The sequence below is a fragment of the Apiospora kogelbergensis genome (genome assembly GCF_038363985.1).
Source record: "Apiospora kogelbergensis strain CBS 113332 chromosome Unknown utg000002l_segment0_segment0, whole genome shotgun sequence".
Lineage (NCBI taxonomy): Eukaryota > Fungi > Ascomycota > Sordariomycetes > Amphisphaeriales > Apiosporaceae > Apiospora > Apiospora kogelbergensis.
Genome location: NW_027117419.1, coordinates 4,707,082 through 4,725,304, shown reverse-complemented (window position 1 = coordinate 4,725,304; position 18,223 = coordinate 4,707,082). Strand labels below are relative to the sequence as shown.

Below are 18,223 nucleotides of genomic sequence, written 5' to 3'. Positions count from 1 at the left end.
ATCATAGTCATTGCGCCGAGATCGGCTGGGCAGCATGGCTGGGGTGGAAGATGTGATGTGACTTGGTTTCTGCTTGGTGAGAAGCAATAGCCTGAGACTTATGGCCCAAAAACACAGATCGATAGCCAGCCGCCAACCGCCAAACATGGAAGATGATAAATGAGCTGACTATGTACATGTGTATGCAGTAGGCAGCCAATAGAAGAGGCCTCTCCACAAGGTACCGATAGCAATTAATATGGAGTGCCACCAGATATTGAAAAACTTAAAGTTCTGCTAATTCATTACCCATGTCGATTCGTTTCTCCCTCCCATCCAGACACCCCCCTCGGAACAACCAAAAGTCCCCTTCGCTCCCTTACTTGCCCATCTGCCAGCAATGTTGTCCATGCCATGAAGCGAGACAGGCAGGCAGCCATCACGGCTTCCCAGCCTGAACTCTCCGGCATGCCGGTGCAGATCAAGGGAGAGAGTAAAGGTATAATGCCGATGCTATCGTTCCATCCGGATCATCCTGTTCCTAGCTTGCGCGTATCTTGGATCCATCTGCCATAACACCCCCCATAACGGCGTTTTGTCGGTGAAGTAGAGCTATTCCGTCTTCGTGTTGCCTCTTATCCTTGGGATATGTCATACTATTACCAGCGCATGTATAGACTGACTAGCATGCGCTAGCTCTGCCAGAGCGGCACAGAGGTGGACCGGCAGCATTGCATTCGCCTGATACCTTGAGTCGCATTGGTTCCTCCGCCAGCCTCCTGCCTTCCTGCCACACCTAACTCGTATGGATATGGATGCAACCAACTGTTGATCTGCCCTTCGCGAATCTCTGTTAGGAAAGCCTGACCGCGCCACCTGGGTGAGTGCGGCCGAGGCAAGAAGAGGCCCAGCCAGCCAGCCAGCGTCCAACGAAGGGGAAAGGGTCCAGACAAACCGAACTCCTTGCAGCTTCGGTTATGGGCCAAGTCATGGGCCGAATACACACTTGCTTTGCCGCATTTGGACGCCGAGGGAAACGTCAAGCGGCCGCCCCCTCTTCACGCGCCAAGCGCTTCACGTTGAAGGCGCTCAATAGATATATAAATAGTCTGTATAGGCCCAAGCTCTATTAAAGTTCGATCAACTTTCGGGATTATAATTCTCTAACCTCTGTCTAAAACAAAAGTCTTCAAGGTTGATCCCTACAACTACACTTGAAAAGCCCGTGTATCAGGATACTAAGGCCCCGAGAATACCACCATAATCCGAAGGATCGTCTAGCTCCCGCACTCATCCCTCCTTCCCCGACTCAAGCTGCCACCACCCAGTGCACCTCTCCTCATCCGTGCGCCGCCAAAGCCAGGGATCCCAACGCACCGACCTTCACATTCTGAGTTGCATTGCACATCCCCGTCCATATCGTCAATTGGCTATTTATACGAGAAATCGGCAGTCATGGCAGTCACAAACGGCAACTCCAGCAGCGGCAAGCCGCTTTACACCCTGAACCACACTAACGAGGTCGAGACCAACCGACTGGACGGCAACCACTACAACCTGTACCTGCCCATGCAGGGCGGGCGCTCGGTCCCTCCTCACATCGAGACGTACCTGGCGTCCGTGAAGGGCGGCGCGCGCGTCATCGACGTGGGCACGGGCACGGGAGTCTTCCTGAAGACGCTCGCGGAGCAGGTGCCCAGCATCCGTCAGCTGGACGGCTTCGACCCGGACACGTCCAAGTTCATCGACCCCAAGGACCTGCCGGCCAACGTCCGCCTGCTGGGCGGCGACGCCACCAAGCCCTTCCCCAGGAGATGAACATGGAGGGCTCCTACGACCTGGTCCACGCCCGCCTCCAGTTCTTCTCCTGGCGCAAGGACGAGTGGCCCACCGTCGTCCGCGCCATGGTCGCCCTCCTCAAGCCCGGCGGCCACATCCTCTGGCACGAGGGCGGCTGGCACGGCTGGCAGACCATCCCGCCCAGCCTGGCCTTCGACGAGTACCTGGGCCACGAGATCAGGCGGACCATGGCCCTGGGCCGTGAGCCAATGTAAGTTGATTCATATCATAATAACCATAAACCTTGGCGCACATCCCTGCTAACCTTGTTTTCTCACAGCCCCGTCTTCAAGCTCCCCGGCTGGTTCAAGGACGCCGGCCTGCGCGACATCGGCAAGGAGGTCTTCAACGTGCTGCAGGACGAGAAGATCCAGCGCCTGGGCGCCGACGTGCTGTACACCGTGTGCTACCAGTCGGCGCTGGGCGTGGCGGACCAGGGCGACACGCCCGGGCTGGCGACGCGCGAGCGCGTGCACGAGCTGTTCCGGCAGATCAAGATCGACTTCGACGCGGGGCTGGTCGGGCAGGAGTTCCGCTGGGTCTGGGGCCGCAAGCCGGCCGTCGGCGAGCCGCTCGAGGGCGCCCTGCCCACGCCGCCCACGTCGAGCACCCGCGGCTCCGGCGACGCGTACACGACCGCCGCCGCCGGCTCCGGCCGCTCCTCCTCGAACAAGGACGACGCGTCGGCGACGCCCCGCACCCACAAGCGCAAGTCGAGCTTGTTCGCTTGGGTCCGGGACGCCCTGTCGTCCAAGGAGAAGGAGGGCGGCGCCAAGACGGCTGCGGAGCCGGCTGCTGCTACGACTGCTGCGACCGCTTAAAGCGGGGTGTTTCATGAGAACGAAGAGTAACGGCCGCGTATGACGTTACCTAGAGAAGCGTGTGCAGTTATGAGCCATTTCGAAAATGGGGAAGGAATATGACATGACGACCTAAACGCAATCAAGAAGAGGAACGAGCGAAAATGATGACGGAGTCTGTCTGTTTGTTTGTTGTTATTTTTCTTTTGTTTTCTCGCAGCATTGGGAGAGGGCGATACCCATAGTTTGTTTATCATCATATATGCATCGTTATAATCACGCAAGACTGAAAAAAGTCAACCAGGATAGCATCTAGCTTTATATGCAAATACTACCAACTAAAGCTACTAACTACATCGTCCATGGACAGACTACGAACAGTGTTTTAACTATATTCGTGAGCCAGCCACACCGTGTTAAGGCCAGTCTCGGCGGATTGGGTTACTAGTAGTGACATATGACGATGGCACCCTTCAACTGAGTTCGGGCCTCGGATGTATGAATATAAATATCTCCAGGGCTCGAGGCTGAAATGGTCTCGTACATCCATATGATTTATATTGGCACCCGTTCTTTTGGAATAACAAACATTGACTAGTCTGATATTGTTTTATCCGTAATAAGATTCACTTGATTCACATGGAAGACTTCGAGAGCAGAAAGCGGCACCTTCCATATGAGCGGGAAGGTGAATACAAGTGGAATCCTTGATGCAACGCAACTTCAGTAACAACACCGGTCCCAACGTGGTGGACTAAGACGCCCCCATTTAGTGGCGGTTTTCATGGTATCGAAGCCCACCAGCTTTGTCAACTATATCTTGTGAGGCCCAATACTCTCTCTACTAGCGTCAAAGACTTGAATAGAATTTGATCCAACTTACGTTCAGGAATAACACTCGATCAACCCCTTGCTTAGGCACGAGACAACCCCATATAGCCTCTGAATTTTCCCTGACCTACTGCGGCATCGAGATGATGTTCGTATGAATATCGCGGTATAACCAGAACATAACAATAGCATAATGTTAGTTCTGTTTTAGCCCATTCATGATGACGTAAGCTTCCCCTTAGATGAAGTTGCACCAGTCCCCGAGCTCTGGAGATTCGTTCTGTTCCGGTTACACAACATGTGGTTACACGACATGTACCACGGATAGTCGGATCCCTTCTCTGTACTCAGGGCACTGATCCTCCCTGCGATAAAGTCTGCGCACTTCCAGCTGGTTCTGGCATTTAAGGCGACGGGAGTTCTAGCAAAGAAACGTTCAGCGCGTGTGTTCTTCGACCTAACGCTCATCCACCACGACACCAATCCAACCCAAACATTTTCGATTTTGCTCACAACTCTTAAGCCTATCTTTGCAACAGAAACTTTCTACTTCCATCTTCGAAATGGCCGAATCACGCTCAGCGCAGGAAGTCATCGCCGCACTGAACCTCAGCCCGCACCCCGAAAAGGGCTACTTCATCGAGACGTTCCGTGACGCCGAGGGCAGCACCGAGCATCAATCCAACAGCACCTGCATCTACTATCTGCTGGAGGGCGAGTCAGGCCTGTCGCACTGGCACCGCGTGCTCGACGCGGTCGAGGTGTGGCACCACTACGCCGGCGCGCCGCTGCGGCTGTCGCTGTCGCGGGACGACGGCCAGCCCGTCCGCGACGTCGTGCTGGGCAAGGACCTCTGGGCCGGCCAGCGGCCCCAGGCCGTCGTGCAGGTGAAGGAGTGGCAGCACGCCCAGAGCCTCGGCGCCTGGACCCTCGTCGGCTGCACCGTCGCGCCCGCCTTCACTATGGAAAGCTTCGAGATGGCCAAGGAGGGCTGGGAGCCGCGACAGGGCTAGGTAGAGGGTTGGTGGAAGGGGGGCACAGAAGGGAGCAGACGGGGGGATGCGGCTTACCGCCCGACACATCCGCACCCCGGCCAAAAGGCTGAGACTGTTTCCCTGACTGACCTACCAGAAGGGCTCATGGCTGCGGGCTTACACCCGTATCTGCAGGCTGAGAGCGTTTCTTAAATTAGAAGCAATGCTTTTGTCTCAATCCAAATCCTCCCATAAGGCCGATCTTTTGCATGTCACCATGCTGCTACCCCTCACTACGGGTAGATATGATTGATTCCGGTTCCCTTACTTCTCCATTTGCATGTTCTCTTCAATTCGCATAAGCGAGCACCCCAGCCCGGTCTAAACACCTTTGGCAACCATCTGCGACGCCTCGCTTAGCAAATGCACGTATCCCTTACACGTACCCCGCCCAGTTAGACCGCCATGGACGCCCTCAAGCATGACCTCCCAATGGCCATGACCATCGCCGCCTTCTCCGGTATCGCATGGTACATCGGCATTGAGCTTAACTTTACCCTGTTCGTGCTCTTTAAGCGCCGTCGGGGGCTATACTTCTGGTCGTGCGCTCTCGGCTCCTGGGGCGTGATTCTGCAGCCGCTCTTTATCATCCTGGCCGACTTTGGCGTGTGGACCGACCGGGTCGGATCCATTGTCATGATATACCTGACCGCCCTCCTCATGGTGATGCCGCAGAGCTGGACCCTGTTTTCGCGCCTGCACCTGCTGACGCGAGACACGAGTCTGCTCCGATACATCCGCTGGGTCCTGTTGTTTACCTCGCTTGTCTTGCCAGTGCCCACGATCGTGATAGGGGTACTCGCTGTAAGTTTCAGCAGGCAATCGGGGCTCAATTGGAAACCCAGAAATTCCCAGAAGCTAATTGACACACGACCGTAGCAAGCCACGGACATGGGCGCATCTCTTGCAGAAACGAACATGAAATGGGACCGAGTCCAGGTCACCATCTTCCTAGCCCAGGAGAGCCTGCTGAGCCTCCTGTACATCTACGAGACCTGGAAGCACCTGAAAACGGTTGGTTTCGTCGACGACAGCCCCGGGCGCGGTCTCTGGTCCCAAAGGGATGGTCTGTTCGTCCACCTCGTATGCATGAACTTACTGATTATCGCGTTGGACGGCACTCTCCTGGGCATCGAATACGCTGGCCTCTTCTACCTTCAGGGAGCGTTCAAGCCCTGCGTATACGGCATCAAACTCAAGGTCGAGTTCTTGGTCCTCAACCGTCTCGTCCGGAGCGTGCAGCATTCACGTAGCACCGGAGCCCTCGCTGGTGATCAGGCGGACGCAAGTGGCAGCTTCCCGTTGGTGTCGCACCCTTCAAGAGGGGAGCAGAACCGGCCCTACCAGTATTTCCGCTAAAGATGCCCAGAAAAGCGATTGTTATACTATCGCTTTTGCAGGCCTTCGACTGGATTCTATCATACATCTACGACCTAGAGTTACCTAGAGAAAGATGCCAGCAACAGGCTTGTCGCGCGGATTCGCCCATGGCCTCTGCGCCCTTCACCCGCGACGAGTGTCAACGTATCTCCCAGGCGCTCGTCCGGTACGAGCTCTTTCTTCGCCTTTACCAAAATAATGGAGACATTGCGGCCACCCCATCAACAATAGGCACCATGTTTGGCGTGCTATTAGAGCCCTAGAAAACGGAGCAGGATTCCATATCGGATAATAAACAAACGAGTCACTATACTACGGACGACCTGCGCGACTTGAGATACCAGCTTCCATCTGTCAGCAAGACCAATATCGATCTCATGGCCGAGCCAAACTATTCCCTAGTCTAGGAAAATACCTCGCTTGTGACTCGGCGGGACTCGGAATACCTCGAAAGCAGCCATGATGGCTGAGTTTACACCATATTGGAGCCTGGCTTGGGATCGCTCGGTAGCCTTAAGGAGGCAGCGTACTTCTGTGAAAAGGCTAAGCCTCGGCTTTCTGCCGGGCGTTCAGCCGATCAGCCACCTTTCGCGTCGGTTGGCGCTGTGCGATGGTTGAATTGCCTTCGTTGGGGTTGGCTCTAGCGATGCGTTTATGCCCTAAGTCGCCAAGGGGTACGATCGCGTGCCTCCCAGGGGAAAAGGTGGCTAATCCCAGGAGGTACGACAGTGGTTTCTCGGCTATACAACTACGTCATTGAATGGTAAATTACGAGTAAAGCAATGTTGGTGATATAGTTGGTGACTATTTCCAGACTTGTATTAATTGACGGGACGGAAAAGCCTTCACCATAAGTCACGCTCAGACATCCGAGCAGGCATGATTATTACGGTAGACTCAAAGTAACTATTTAGGAGATAATCATACTTAAGAGATAGTAAAAGGCCATGTAGAGAGGAAATATACCGTACTTAACCTGGACTGACTTGAGGATTCCGTGCCCCTTTCAAGGATGGCCACTGCCATCTATCTCAACATACCTTTCTGGTCCTCCTTGTACTTCTCCATGTTCAACTTGAAGTCGCTATGGAAGTTGTTGACATTCTCAAACGCCATTTTGAGATGCTCCTGGGTAAGCCTACCCTTGCCTTCGCCGTCGTTGCGGTCAGCCCGTGCCAAGCCTAGTGCAACAGTGACCGTATTACGGATCTGGCGACCGTCGAACTGAGTTTTCAAGAGTGTCTCTTCCAACCATGTTTCCATGATCTCGTCATAACTTTCCACCGCATCTTTTTCTTTCAACATATCGATGAAGCGTTTGAAGATGGCAGTCATCTGCCCCTTCTCGAGAGAGTTGTACTTTATGGCAACGTGCACACGCGACGGGATGGCAATATCAAAAGTCGCAATGTTGTTTGTGGTCAGAAACATGATGCCTTGGTAGTACTCCAGTACGCGCAGAAAGACTAGCCCGAGGGGATGAAGTGTCAGTCAGGGTTTCCCAGGATTCGTTTTCTAGTCTTGACTTGACACATCGCACGCACCTGAAACTAGAGCATTCTTCTCTTCTGACTGGATCCGCTTGCCAGTAGATCGACCCTCGAGGAATACATCGGCTTCGTCTCTATGCACCGTGAGACACGCCACGTAGAGTGATGGGGATTTGTATTGTCAATTTACTTACAGCAACAGAATGGCCTTCCATCTGGTAGCGAGGGCGAATATCCGAGAGAGATTTGCCTCTACGTTCTTGGCTTTGGTACCCACGTCGGCAACGCTGATAGAGAATAGTGGTTTGCGAGTCGCCAGAGCCACTACCTCAGCAGTCGACGTCTTGCCAACTCCAGGAGGGCCTGTCCAAGCATGAATTGATTAACCCCGGCATCGCCGATATGGGACTTGACTCCTCAGACTTACCGTACAGAAGTATAATGAGCCCTTTACCCTTTCCGGGAATTATATCATCGACCTCGAGCTTGTCTTCATCCGCGTCACTCCTGTTTTTGGATAGAGAGTTGTGGGTCCGGACCAAGTCGTATAGAAGGCGCTTTGTACTCGTGTCTATGGAAAGAACTTATTCAGTATTGTGTGTCTGAATAGTCGCGGTAACGGAGCTACGCGAGTGTACAGGTAGGTAGGAAGCACATGAAATGACACACTTACCTCTTTTCCCCTTTTTCAATTTCTTGTTGACGAGATCGTCTGCAAGCTTCAGTCGTTCGGAGAAAAATTGGTCTGCTTCCTCTTTGGTCTTTGCCTTAAGAACACCAAGACATGACACCTGAAGCTGGGCCCAGCGCTTTTCATTGAGAATGTAACCCAGGACTCGCGGAGGACATAGCAGATACTGCTCATCTTCCCAATTCTTCTCTTTAGAATTATTGGGTTCATCAAGTCGGAATAAGTAGCGTTCGATTAGCGCGGTGTTATTAATTCGGCAGTCTTCGCAAGTGCAAGGCGGATCGAAGTTTGGATGTTCCAAAGCTCCGTTGCGGCCTGCGGCCGGGCCGTATTTGAAGTACGAATCGTAGTCCACCATGACCATGCTATTGCTCTTGACCTGGCTTAGGGATCAGCACCTACACCCAAAGTTTGAGTTGAAGTTCGTACAGTGATGGACTTGGCAACCGGGACAATCGGTCTCGTGTTTTGCCGAGACTCCAGCATCATGCGCCGAAACACGTTGAATGGGTCGCTGGACCCAGTATCGGTGCCGTAAATGCTCTATAGATGTGTCAATATTCGTTCATGATAGCTGGTAGGTCATAAAAGAATGCAAACTATGTTTGCTGTTTGGAGAATACCGACCTCCTCACCGTCAACCTTCATTCCTGAAAAGCCCTTTTTCTCTGGGATAGCCTGGCCACTGTATTCGAACAGGCGCTCGTCATCTTTGCATTCGCATATTTTGCGGAATTCCTTACCCCGGCTGATAAGACCCGCCTTAATCTCTTCGGCTCTGGCGTCATCCAGTGCGTCCAAAGGAGCAAAAGGAAGTAATTCAAGAGGACGAAGACCATCAAACTCTTCAAACAGAAGTTCGACATCGGTACGAACGGAACGGCCATCTTTCCAGTCATACGACCAGGCCAAAAGCCTCCAAGGGTCATAGTCTGTCCCGTTTTCTTTGGATGGCCACGTCTTGAACTTATCTCTGACCAAGAACACTTGGTCTTGGTTCTGGAACGGCTTCCCATACACCAGCGTCCCTGGTGGAAAGGCAGTCCAAAGGTTGATGAAATGGATTGACTTGGGTGATCGCTTGCCCTCCACTATCATTTCTCTGTAGCTCGGCCGTTCTTTGAAATAATTGTCGAGTTTCATATCGCCAGATGAACCGTCCGATATGATTTTCAACAGTTTTGAAAGATCCTGGCGTGCTTCCTTGTCCTTATCGCTGGCTGCTGAGTCCGGCTTTGCGGCTCCCTGAAGCTTGTCGAAATTGTATACCAAGTAGTCGTAAGGAGAATGCAATGTCGCCGGGGTTTCACCTCGGAACAAGTGGTATGGAACATGTCCCAACTCTGCCTTTAGCAGGTTCCATAGGCCAAGACTGATGATCTCAATCTCCGAACTGTTGGCGTCCTTCTTGCTATTGCTGTCATAGACCTTTCTTCGTAGTATGAACGCAAAATGGTCCTTGTTCTCCTTGGGCGCCTTCTTCTTGATGTCTTCTTCGATTGGCTCTCCAGTCTCTCGGTCTAGCCTGCTGATGATGACTTTGACTCGGGGGTCGTCGCTCTCGCTCTCTGGTTCATCCTTCGCATGGGAAATGATGATAAGTTAACGACCTGGTGACTACAATATGTTTGGATTGCAGTACTTGCCTTCTCACCATCGATACCTGTCTTTCCATTGGCTTCCTCAGTTCCAGGAGCCTTGTCTGTGAGTGGCGATAATGCTGATTCGGTCAAGGTTGTGCCGTTGTGCTTGAGCTCCAGATCGTTGAGCCTTTTCTCGACCGCTGCAAGCTTTGCGAGCAAGTCCTGCTCAGTGTCAGCATGCTCTGTTGCACTATAAATACGTTAGGTAGATACATACAGTGACCGAGGGCGTTGTATCCGTGGCGGTCTTGTCATTCTCCATGGTGGCCCTTTCCCTAGTAGCTTGCTGGGCTTCTCGACCGTGTGATGGCGCACACAGTCACCAAGTGATCTATATCTGGTTCAATGAGGCTTCCACCACCGAACGCAAAGTTTAGGCGGGCAATTTGAGAGGTCTTAGGAGCAAAGGTACAAACACCGGTAGGTTAGGACAAATTGAGAGTGATTGAAAAGCCCCTAGATGCTGAATTCAGGGAAATACCGTTTGAACAGAGAAGAGGGGTATAATTATAGATAACTTGCCTGGGATGTACCCGGGCTCTGAGTTTGATCACGAAGACCAGATTCGCCGAAGCCATTATCTATCTCTGGCAGAGCCTCATGCGGGATGTCGATCCTTTTCCGTAAACGTTTGCATTGCATCGACCGGTGAAATACCTTCAGGCATTTTCAGCCTGACCGACACCAACGCATAAAGGATTTCCCTTGGAATCTGCATGGCAGTACTTTGCGACGGTGCCACCACCAAATATCACATGCAGCTCAGCTACCTATCCGATGCTATCGAAGTAATTTTGTCTCAGCCTGATAACTTGCAGGGGCGCTGCCGCTTCATGCGCGTCGGAAACCTATACGATACGAGCTATATTACTCTCAATATATATAACGCATACCATGGAGATGCAGCATCTGTCTATCAGAATGCTTCGATAGACGCTGGTCTGGACCGGTCTGGACGAGAACAGCTGCATATCGCCTACCACAAGATACGAGGTTCGGTCTTGGCACACAGCAATCTCGATCCAGATTTGCGCCTCCCATGAATCAGGCTGGCAGTTCTGTACGCCACTTGCATAATACCCCAATCCTATTTATTGAGGATCAGTAATCGGTATCAAGAGCTGAAGACGAGAGAGAAATACCTCAGGATGCATACCCCAAGCAACACAGCTGATCGGAAAGCCACGGTCGTTCTTGCCTCACTGCTAACATTATGTGGAGATAACACGTATTAGTCGATGGTCTTCCACAAACTACATTCATGGACCCGAGAAGCTCGCCCAAAATGGAGAATAGTCTAAATGAGAGTAACAGGTACGTGCAAATTGATTTACCCTCTGTTATATATATTATATATGTCGTTTTGGTGCATGTAATTAACAAGGCTGATAGGGAACGCATACGGCAATGTGAACTTCGACAAGAGCATCTGAGGAGATTGGCTCAGAACAAGCGAAGATTTACTGATGCTGAGCGCAATGCCCTCGGTATCAAGACCCAGGAGGCATTCAATGCATTTTGGGAAGACATGCTCACCACGAAAGCTGGCTTTGACCAAACTCACGAAAAAGGAATTGGTCGAATAACGAAGAGTGCCACCAACTTCGCCGCATCGGCTCACAGCATCGTGAGAAATTTCAATCCACTCGTAGAGCTGGTCAGCGACTTTGGTGCCCCTTGTGGAAGCATGGCTTTGGGCACAATATGCTTCGTACTCGTGGTAAGTACGCGAGCTCTGCGTTGATCATGGGACCGGACCTAATCGAGACTACGCAGGTTGCCAAGAACCGGACAGAAAGTGAGAATCAGATCACTGCTACCCTACTCGACATCCAGAACCGCTTGCCAGGGTTTCAAATGTACCAACACATCCAGACCGAAAACACGGGGTTGGATTGCCACTTGCAGTCCAAAATCATTGATGCCTACCAGAGCTTTATCGATTTCTGCATGGAGGCTTCTGTGTTTTACTCTCAAAAAGGAGCTGGTTAGTCTCCCCAGGCATCTATAACATATTAAGATGAATAGACGTACTAACGGTGTTTCATAGTGCGGTGGCTCAAGGCTATTGGGGGACCAAGCAAGCTAGACAGCGCAGCCAGAGCTGTGAGAAAGGCGCTTGTGGATGTTAGACAAGTTTGCGAAGAGCTTGTTGATCAAAATATGCATCAGCTCAAGGCTCAAAATCAGGGTAAGTCCCTACCCACCCTTCCCAATATCCGAGCCAATACCCTTGATGCTAAACAAGTTGGAACAGAGCTTATGAAAATACTAGAGGAACTGACAGGAACGATCAATGGTGAGTTACTTCATTGACTACAGCACACCGTCAGCAGCATACGGATGGCTAACCTTCGCAACACAGAACTCCAAGAAGGGAAATGCTCAGAAAGGCTGAGCAGGTTGCGGACTGCTCTTAAAATGAATCCTCGCCGGCTAAATGACCAAGAAGAGCAGTTGGCCCTTAGGAAATATGGCGTTGAAGATGAATACGGTGATACCTCAGCTTTCGAACATGTCGAAGCCGATCCGAAGTTCAGGCAGTGGCTCGACTCTGCAGGTTCGCAGGTATTCGTCCTGAATGGAATCAATGCAGACGACCGAGCCACACACTGTTGGCTTTCCCCAGTGGCGCTAAAGCTCATCGCGGACAAGAGTTCTTTAGAGAAGACACAGGGGGCTACGGATATCTGTATCTCTCACATCCTGAACCTCCGCGTAGAGGACAATAGCTTTGACCATGTTATCCGGTCGTTGATCGATCGGATACTCCTTAAGAACAAGCACAGGTTAGGCAGAAGAGAAGTCGAGGCGGTGGACAGAGAGGTGGAGGAATACTCGAGCCTAGCTGCGAACCCCGAGGCGGAGATGTATCAGGTGCAGGATGCGCTCACCAAGATCCTCGTCCAGAGCCTCGCCTTGTTTGATCCCAAGACGACAGTATGGATGATCCTCGACCGTGCAGAGCAATGCTACCTACCGCGAGCTCAAATCACTCCGGGACGAATAAACCAACAACGCAAGGCCCTGGTGAAGGCATTGGTGCACACAGCAGAGAGGACTGGGCTCGTGTTGAAGGTGCTGCTGGTTGTTAACAACGCCGAATGGAAGGTGGAGAAACATGCTGACGACTTGGGCCAGAAGAAAAGCGACAGTCTTGTTATAGGGACTTTCGAAGAAAGCAACTGACTTCCTTAGATGTATATCAAGGGGATTTTACAGGAAGGTTTTTTCTTATCGTATTATATTTAGTTTGAACTAGTAAGGGGCTAAGCCCGGAGTGTGCAATAGCGCGTTCTCGACTACAACCTGTACTATGGTGACTGCTCGTCTCAGCAGGTGTACGCGAGATCGAAGTGAACCTGCGGCGTGCCCTGGAAGTCAGCAGGGACCGCATACGAAATATTGTAAAACCAGTGGTCGCGCAGCTGGCTGCCGTAGCTGACAGGTAGCGGGGTCAGCCCCGGCGCCGAGACGTTGACGTCGAGACAGGGCAGGCCACCGTCGAAACCGGTGATGGTGCGCGCGTTCTTCCCCGTCGTCCAGGAGGGCGGGATGCCCGAGAGCGCGAACGTAAAGATGTCGGCGCCCGGATCCGTCCGGTTGGGGTACGCCACCGTCAGGGACCCCGGCCCGGCCTCGGCGCGGATCGTGGTCGCCGAGGGGTACAGCGAGAAGAAGCCGTTGTAGGGGAACGGGGCGTGCTTCGGGTCGGCCGCCCAGTGCACGATGGCGGGCACGAACTGGTCGCCCCGGTTCTTGGTCTCGCCCGTGACCGTCTGGCCGCCGGCCATGAGGCCGGCGCTGAGCCAGGACGTGGCGACGCGGTGCCGGTCCGAGTCCAGGTCGTCGTAGACCGTCTTGTTCATGAAGCGCTCGCCCTCCCACCAGCCCTTGGCGGTCAGCAGCGCCCGGGCGTCGGGGCTGACGCAGCCCTCGACCACGTCCATGACGAGCGCGAAGGCCGCGCCCTGCGCCACGTCGTACAGCAGGTCCGCCTCGCCCCGCGGCGGCTGCGGCCCGTACTCGCGGCCGAAGACGCCCCACCAGAACAGCGAGATGATCTGCGAGTGCGTGGTGGCGTCGCGGCTGTAGGCGCGGTCGTAGGGCCCGACCATGTTGCCGAGGAAGGGGTTGTACTGGTGCGCGATGTCGTCCCAGAGGCCGCGTAGCATAACGCTGGAGTCGGCCGTCATGGGCAGGTCCCGCGGCCCGTACTTGGCGTTGGCCGCCAGCGCCCAGATGTCGACGCCGTAGTAGTTGGGCGCGTTGTACTCGCCCAGGACATCCTGCCCGCCGCGCCGGAACAGCGCCAACAGGTCCTCGCCCTGTTTCCACGCGAAGTCCAGCAGCGTCTGGTTGTTCTTGCGCTGGCCCGCCCACCCCACCGTCAGGGCCCGCATCAGGCCCGGGTTCGAGTAGGCCAGGATCAGGTTGTCGCCCTTGGGGAACGTTCCGTTTCGGCGCATGCCGCCGACCGCCGCGGCTTCGAGGGAATCTTCGATGCGTCCGACAAGCTCGGGGCCAATCTTGTCGGAGAACTCCTCTACCACTTGGATCAATTGAGTCCTGTACTAGGTGTCAGCAAGCAACATGGCGATATCCCCAACAGAGAGAAGGGAGTAATCCAATTTCGAGATGAACTTACCCAATGAATTCACGCCAATTTGGGTCATAGGTATCGTAGATGGAAGGGGGGTATAAGGGTGAGTCTGGGGTCGGATCGGGCGCATCCGGAGACAGCTTATACGTGCCATACCACGGTGAGTTGTAGTCCGCTAGCATCTGTGTAGCAAGACTTCAAGGCACGATTAGCTTCGCAGTCGATGAAAACCTATGTAGGGTGAGAGATAGCCTTACATTCCCTCGATGGACGCAATGGCGTTCTTGATGTCGTCGCCCTCAGCGCGGTACAGCAGCCCGGGCAAGTACCAGGCCGTGAAGCGCGTGGACCACGGCCCATTATCTTGGTACCAAATGAAGTCTGCAAAGAAAGAGGAACGGTCAATATGTGTATTCGGCGAGCGGGAGGACTCTCTCTTCTGGGCACGTACTGTATGACGCGTCATACCTCGAGTCTCCTACAGACATCGAGTAATCAAACAGGTCTTGCGCGGCTACGGGCTGGTTAGTTGTTGCTGTCTCTGCGTCGGAAACATCTTGAAGGCTGCTTACATGCAGAGAGGCGCGAAGACGGCGACTTCATTGCGGCGGCCAGGGAGGCCGACACAGCCAAGGCGGCTGCGAGTATACTTGAGCAACCCATCGTGACTGGACAGAAGGGGAGAACTGCTGCTGCTGCTGCTGCTGTTTTCCGACTCCAAAGCCGATGGGTGGTGGCAGTAGCACTCAAGATATACCACTGCCGGCAAGAAGCGACATGACGCGTGACATGATTATCGAGAAGCCCGCCACGCAGCATTGAGCTAATCTTAGGCTATCTTCCCCGGTGCCACAGGATAAACAATAGAGTGACCCATCGCCAACCGTTCACCTGGTACCGTGGGCAGGGCGGAGAAGCTGCAGTGGGTTGAGCGACCGGTATTGGCACCGGTCACGGCCGAAACTGGCATCTGGCGCGTCCTCGTCCCCGCGGCTGATTCCTGGGGTTGGAAGCTGGGGAAATTAGTGCGCCTGAGCCATCCCCTCACGCGACATGCAAAGAAGAAAAAGCAGCTTAGAGAAGCTCGAGAAGACCGTGTTACGAGATTGACATGAGCAAGTGGATTTTCGTAGGTGATCTGGACCATAACATGACTTGGTGATGGTGTCGGGCAACTCCGATTCTGCTCGAGTCAACAGTATCTGGGGGTGGGGTTCACCTGCAAGGGGGCTGAACCCCCTGTTGGCTGTTTATATTCGTCAATCATGCCTCACGGCGACACTTTCTAGGTATCGCGGCCAACAGAATAGAGTATGGACGTCGTCAAATTAGAGCTTTTAGATTTGTGAGGCTAAACACTTCAGCAAGCTGAGTTGAACCCTAAATCGGAGTTCGTCTGGTCTGCTTGGTTCTGGAACATTGCAACACGAATCAATTGGAGTCTTGCGACTTGGGTTACAATGAGAAATGCGGTAAATGCCGGATGAACTGCCTCATGACACACCACGCGAGCCCCTAGCATGCCGTGCTTGAGGGAATTGACTTTCTCCAGACGAGCTACGGCCATGACAGCCGAGATTTCCAGCACAAACGCCGTCCCGAATAGATGGTTCAAACTCTCTTTTCAGCTGAACACGGCGCTAAGATTGCCTAGCAACTGGCAAACGATTCAGTGCCTCGGGAGCATGCCACTGGCTCCCGACACTATTTGGCTCGCCGGGCGAAATGGCCGGGCTTGGCCGGCTAGCTGCCCGCGTTATCTCGGGGCTAGCGACCTATCCAGGCTTCCTTCTCCGCTTCCCCAGATTGATAGGTGAGGTGAGCAACAGGGGATCCCGGAACATGGTCCAGATAATCATGCTTGTCGCTGTTGGTTCCTGCCTCGTGATACGGCATCCCCACAGATAAAGCCAGCTGTTGGAAGCGAGATGTCGTTCGATCACCAAAAGAACTTATGATACTTGAGGAGCTCGTTTATAAGGTCGCGAAAGTTATCCATGCATCGCCCTACTGGAGTAAATATTCTTGAGTAACCTCCCAGCCTGCCGGAACCCTTGCTGCCGTATGCGAGCTCGGTTTACCAAGGTCTACGATATATTCCCTCTCATCAGAAATCCTGGGCAACGACATCGTATTCACCCGCACCCGTTCTTCCGCGTCGACCAACCTAACAACTAGGTGTTAGTCGCCATGGAGGACAAAGGCGTCCCCGTGACGGTGGATGCCGCCGTCAAGGGCCAGAAGACGGGAATCTTCGACTGGTTCTCCAACGCCGGCATCGTCAAGCTCAACGCGATCCTGCTGCTCTCCCTGATCTCGTCCTACGCGACCGGGTTCGACGGGTCCATGATGAACGGGCTGCAGTCGCTCGATAGCTGGAAGGCCTCGTTCAACGACCCCAAGGCCGACGACCTGGCGCTCCTGAACGCGATCCAGAGCGTGGGCCAGCTCGTGGCGCTGCCCTTCTGCGCCTACGTTTGCGACCGCTTCGGCCGCAAGCCGGCGCTCCTGATCAGCGCGGCCATCATGCTGGTCGGCGTCGCATTGCAGGCGGGCGCGCAGAACACGGCCATGTTCATCGCGGCGCGCGGCATCATCGGCCTAGGCCTCGCGCTCAACATCACGGCGGCGCCCCTGCTCATCATGGAGCTGGCCTACCCGACCCAGCGCGCCCCGCTCGTCTCCATCTACAACAGCCTGTGGGGGGTCGGCGCCCTCGTCGCCGCCTGGGCGACCTACGGCAGCTTCCGCATCGAGTCGACGTGGGCCTGGCGCATCCCCTCGCTGCTCCAGGCCTTTTCCAGCGTCATGCAGCTGGCCCTCTGCTTCCTCATCGAGGAGTCCCCCGCTGGCTCATCTCCAAGGAGCGCGACGCCGAGGCCGAGCGGCTGCTCGTCAAGTACCACGCCAACGGCGACGCGGCGGACCCCCTCGTCCCGCTAGAGATGGAGGAGATCCGCACGGCGCTCCGGCTCGAGAACGAGGCGCTGGCGTCGACTTCGTACCTGTCGTTCTTCCGGACCCCCGGCAACCGGCGCCGGTTCTTCATCATCCTGGCCGTCGGCTTCTTCTCGCAGTGGAGCGGCAACGGGCTCATCTCGTACTACCTGACGCTGATCCTGAACTCGATCGGCTACAAGGATCAGGAGACGCAGACGCTGATCAACGGCCTGCTCACGCTCTGGGGCACGCTTTGGAGCCTCGCCTTCTCGCTGATCGTCAACCGGTTCGGGCGGCGCACCCTGTTCCTGGTGTCGACGATCGGCAGCCTGGCCGTGTACGTCGTGTGGACGGCGCTGGAGGCGACGTACGAGAAGGCCGTCGACGTGGCGGGCGGCTCCGAGGGCGAGGGCGGGCCCGACGGCGTGGCCAAGGGCGTGCTGGCCATGATCTTCTTGTTTAATGTCGTCTTCACCCTCGGCTGGGGCGTGCTGCAGGTGACGTACGTGGTGGAGATCCTGCCGTTCAACCTGCGGGCGCGCGGGCTCGTCCTGTACAACCTCTTCGTGGCGCTCGCCCTCATCTTCAACCAGTACGCCAACCCCATCGGCGTCACCAACTCGGGCTGGAAGTACTACATCACCTACGACGTCTGGCTCGCGTTCGAGGCCCTCGTCGTCTACTTCTTGTTCGTCGAGACGGGCAAGCTCAGCTTGGAGGAGACGGCCGCCGTGCTCGATGGGGAGGACAGGGAGCGCAGGCTCGAGGAGGAGGTCATCCGGAATACGGAGAAGACGCTGGGGCTCACGACGGTGGAGACGCGGCACAGTGAGAAGGGGCAGTAGTGTCTGGACAGAAAGGTGTAGTCCGGATTTGCATTTAATTGAAAGTACACATTAGTTGGCAATGAACAGCCGCTTTCTATCGGCGGCATATCCCCACGGCTCCCTGAGATGGTTTTGCCCTGGGTGTAGACATGAATGAAAGTCTACG

At 54.4% G+C, this 18,223-nt stretch overlaps 7 protein-coding genes across 7 annotated transcripts; 5 read left to right on the top strand and 2 right to left on the bottom strand.

Moving 5' to 3' along the window:
* Positions 1 to 1,434: 1,434 nt before the first annotated feature.
* PG998_004459 (uncharacterized protein) lies at positions 1,435 to 2,639 on the top strand (the record flags this gene model as incomplete). Its single annotated transcript, XM_066871277.1, has 3 exons — positions 1,435 to 1,684; positions 1,735 to 2,029; positions 2,099 to 2,639. 3 exons carry the CDS (start codon positions 1,435 to 1,437, stop codon positions 2,637 to 2,639), a joined length of 1,086 nt encoding a protein of 361 aa, XP_066735027.1.
* A 1,373-nt stretch (positions 2,640 to 4,012) lies between these two features.
* PG998_004458 (uncharacterized protein) lies at positions 4,013 to 4,462 on the top strand (the record flags this gene model as incomplete). Its single annotated transcript, XM_066871276.1, has 1 exon — positions 4,013 to 4,462. The coding sequence occupies one exon, from the start codon at positions 4,013 to 4,015 to the stop codon at positions 4,460 to 4,462; it is 450 nt and encodes a 149-aa protein (XP_066735026.1).
* A 426-nt stretch (positions 4,463 to 4,888) lies between these two features.
* On the top strand, positions 4,889 to 5,842 carry PG998_004457 (uncharacterized protein; the record flags this gene model as incomplete). The annotated part of the gene is made up of 2 exons (XM_066871275.1): positions 4,889 to 5,287; positions 5,363 to 5,842. The coding sequence occupies 2 exons, from the start codon at positions 4,889 to 4,891 to the stop codon at positions 5,840 to 5,842; spliced, it is 879 nt and encodes a 292-aa protein (XP_066735025.1).
* A 1,047-nt stretch (positions 5,843 to 6,889) lies between these two features.
* PG998_004456 (p-loop containing nucleoside triphosphate hydrolase protein) lies at positions 6,890 to 9,949 on the bottom strand (the record flags this gene model as incomplete). Its single annotated transcript, XM_066871274.1, has 9 exons — positions 6,890 to 7,329; positions 7,408 to 7,487; positions 7,548 to 7,716; positions 7,781 to 7,924; positions 8,027 to 8,423; positions 8,474 to 8,587; positions 8,672 to 9,612; positions 9,687 to 9,849; positions 9,905 to 9,949. The coding sequence occupies 9 exons, from the start codon at positions 9,947 to 9,949 to the stop codon at positions 6,890 to 6,892; spliced, it is 2,493 nt and encodes an 830-aa protein (XP_066735024.1).
* Positions 9,950 to 10,972: 1,023 nt separating this feature from the next.
* Positions 10,973 to 12,876, top strand: PG998_004455 (uncharacterized protein; the record flags this gene model as incomplete). Its single annotated transcript, XM_066871273.1, has 5 exons — positions 10,973 to 11,001; positions 11,080 to 11,407; positions 11,464 to 11,674; positions 11,738 to 11,986; positions 12,053 to 12,876. The coding sequence occupies 5 exons, from the start codon at positions 10,973 to 10,975 to the stop codon at positions 12,874 to 12,876; spliced, it is 1,641 nt and encodes a 546-aa protein (XP_066735023.1).
* A 143-nt stretch (positions 12,877 to 13,019) lies between these two features.
* Positions 13,020 to 14,893, bottom strand: PG998_004454 (uncharacterized protein; the record flags this gene model as incomplete). Its single annotated transcript, XM_066871272.1, has 5 exons — positions 13,020 to 14,256; positions 14,336 to 14,485; positions 14,548 to 14,671; positions 14,742 to 14,804; positions 14,863 to 14,893. The coding sequence occupies 5 exons, from the start codon at positions 14,891 to 14,893 to the stop codon at positions 13,020 to 13,022; spliced, it is 1,605 nt and encodes a 534-aa protein (XP_066735022.1).
* Positions 14,894 to 16,480: 1,587 nt separating this feature from the next.
* Positions 16,481 to 18,075, top strand: PG998_004453 (uncharacterized protein; the record flags this gene model as incomplete). Its single annotated transcript, XM_066871271.1, has 2 exons — positions 16,481 to 17,095; positions 17,155 to 18,075. The coding sequence occupies 2 exons, from the start codon at positions 16,481 to 16,483 to the stop codon at positions 18,073 to 18,075; spliced, it is 1,536 nt and encodes a 511-aa protein (XP_066735021.1).
* Between the last annotated feature and the right edge of the window lie 148 nt (positions 18,076 to 18,223).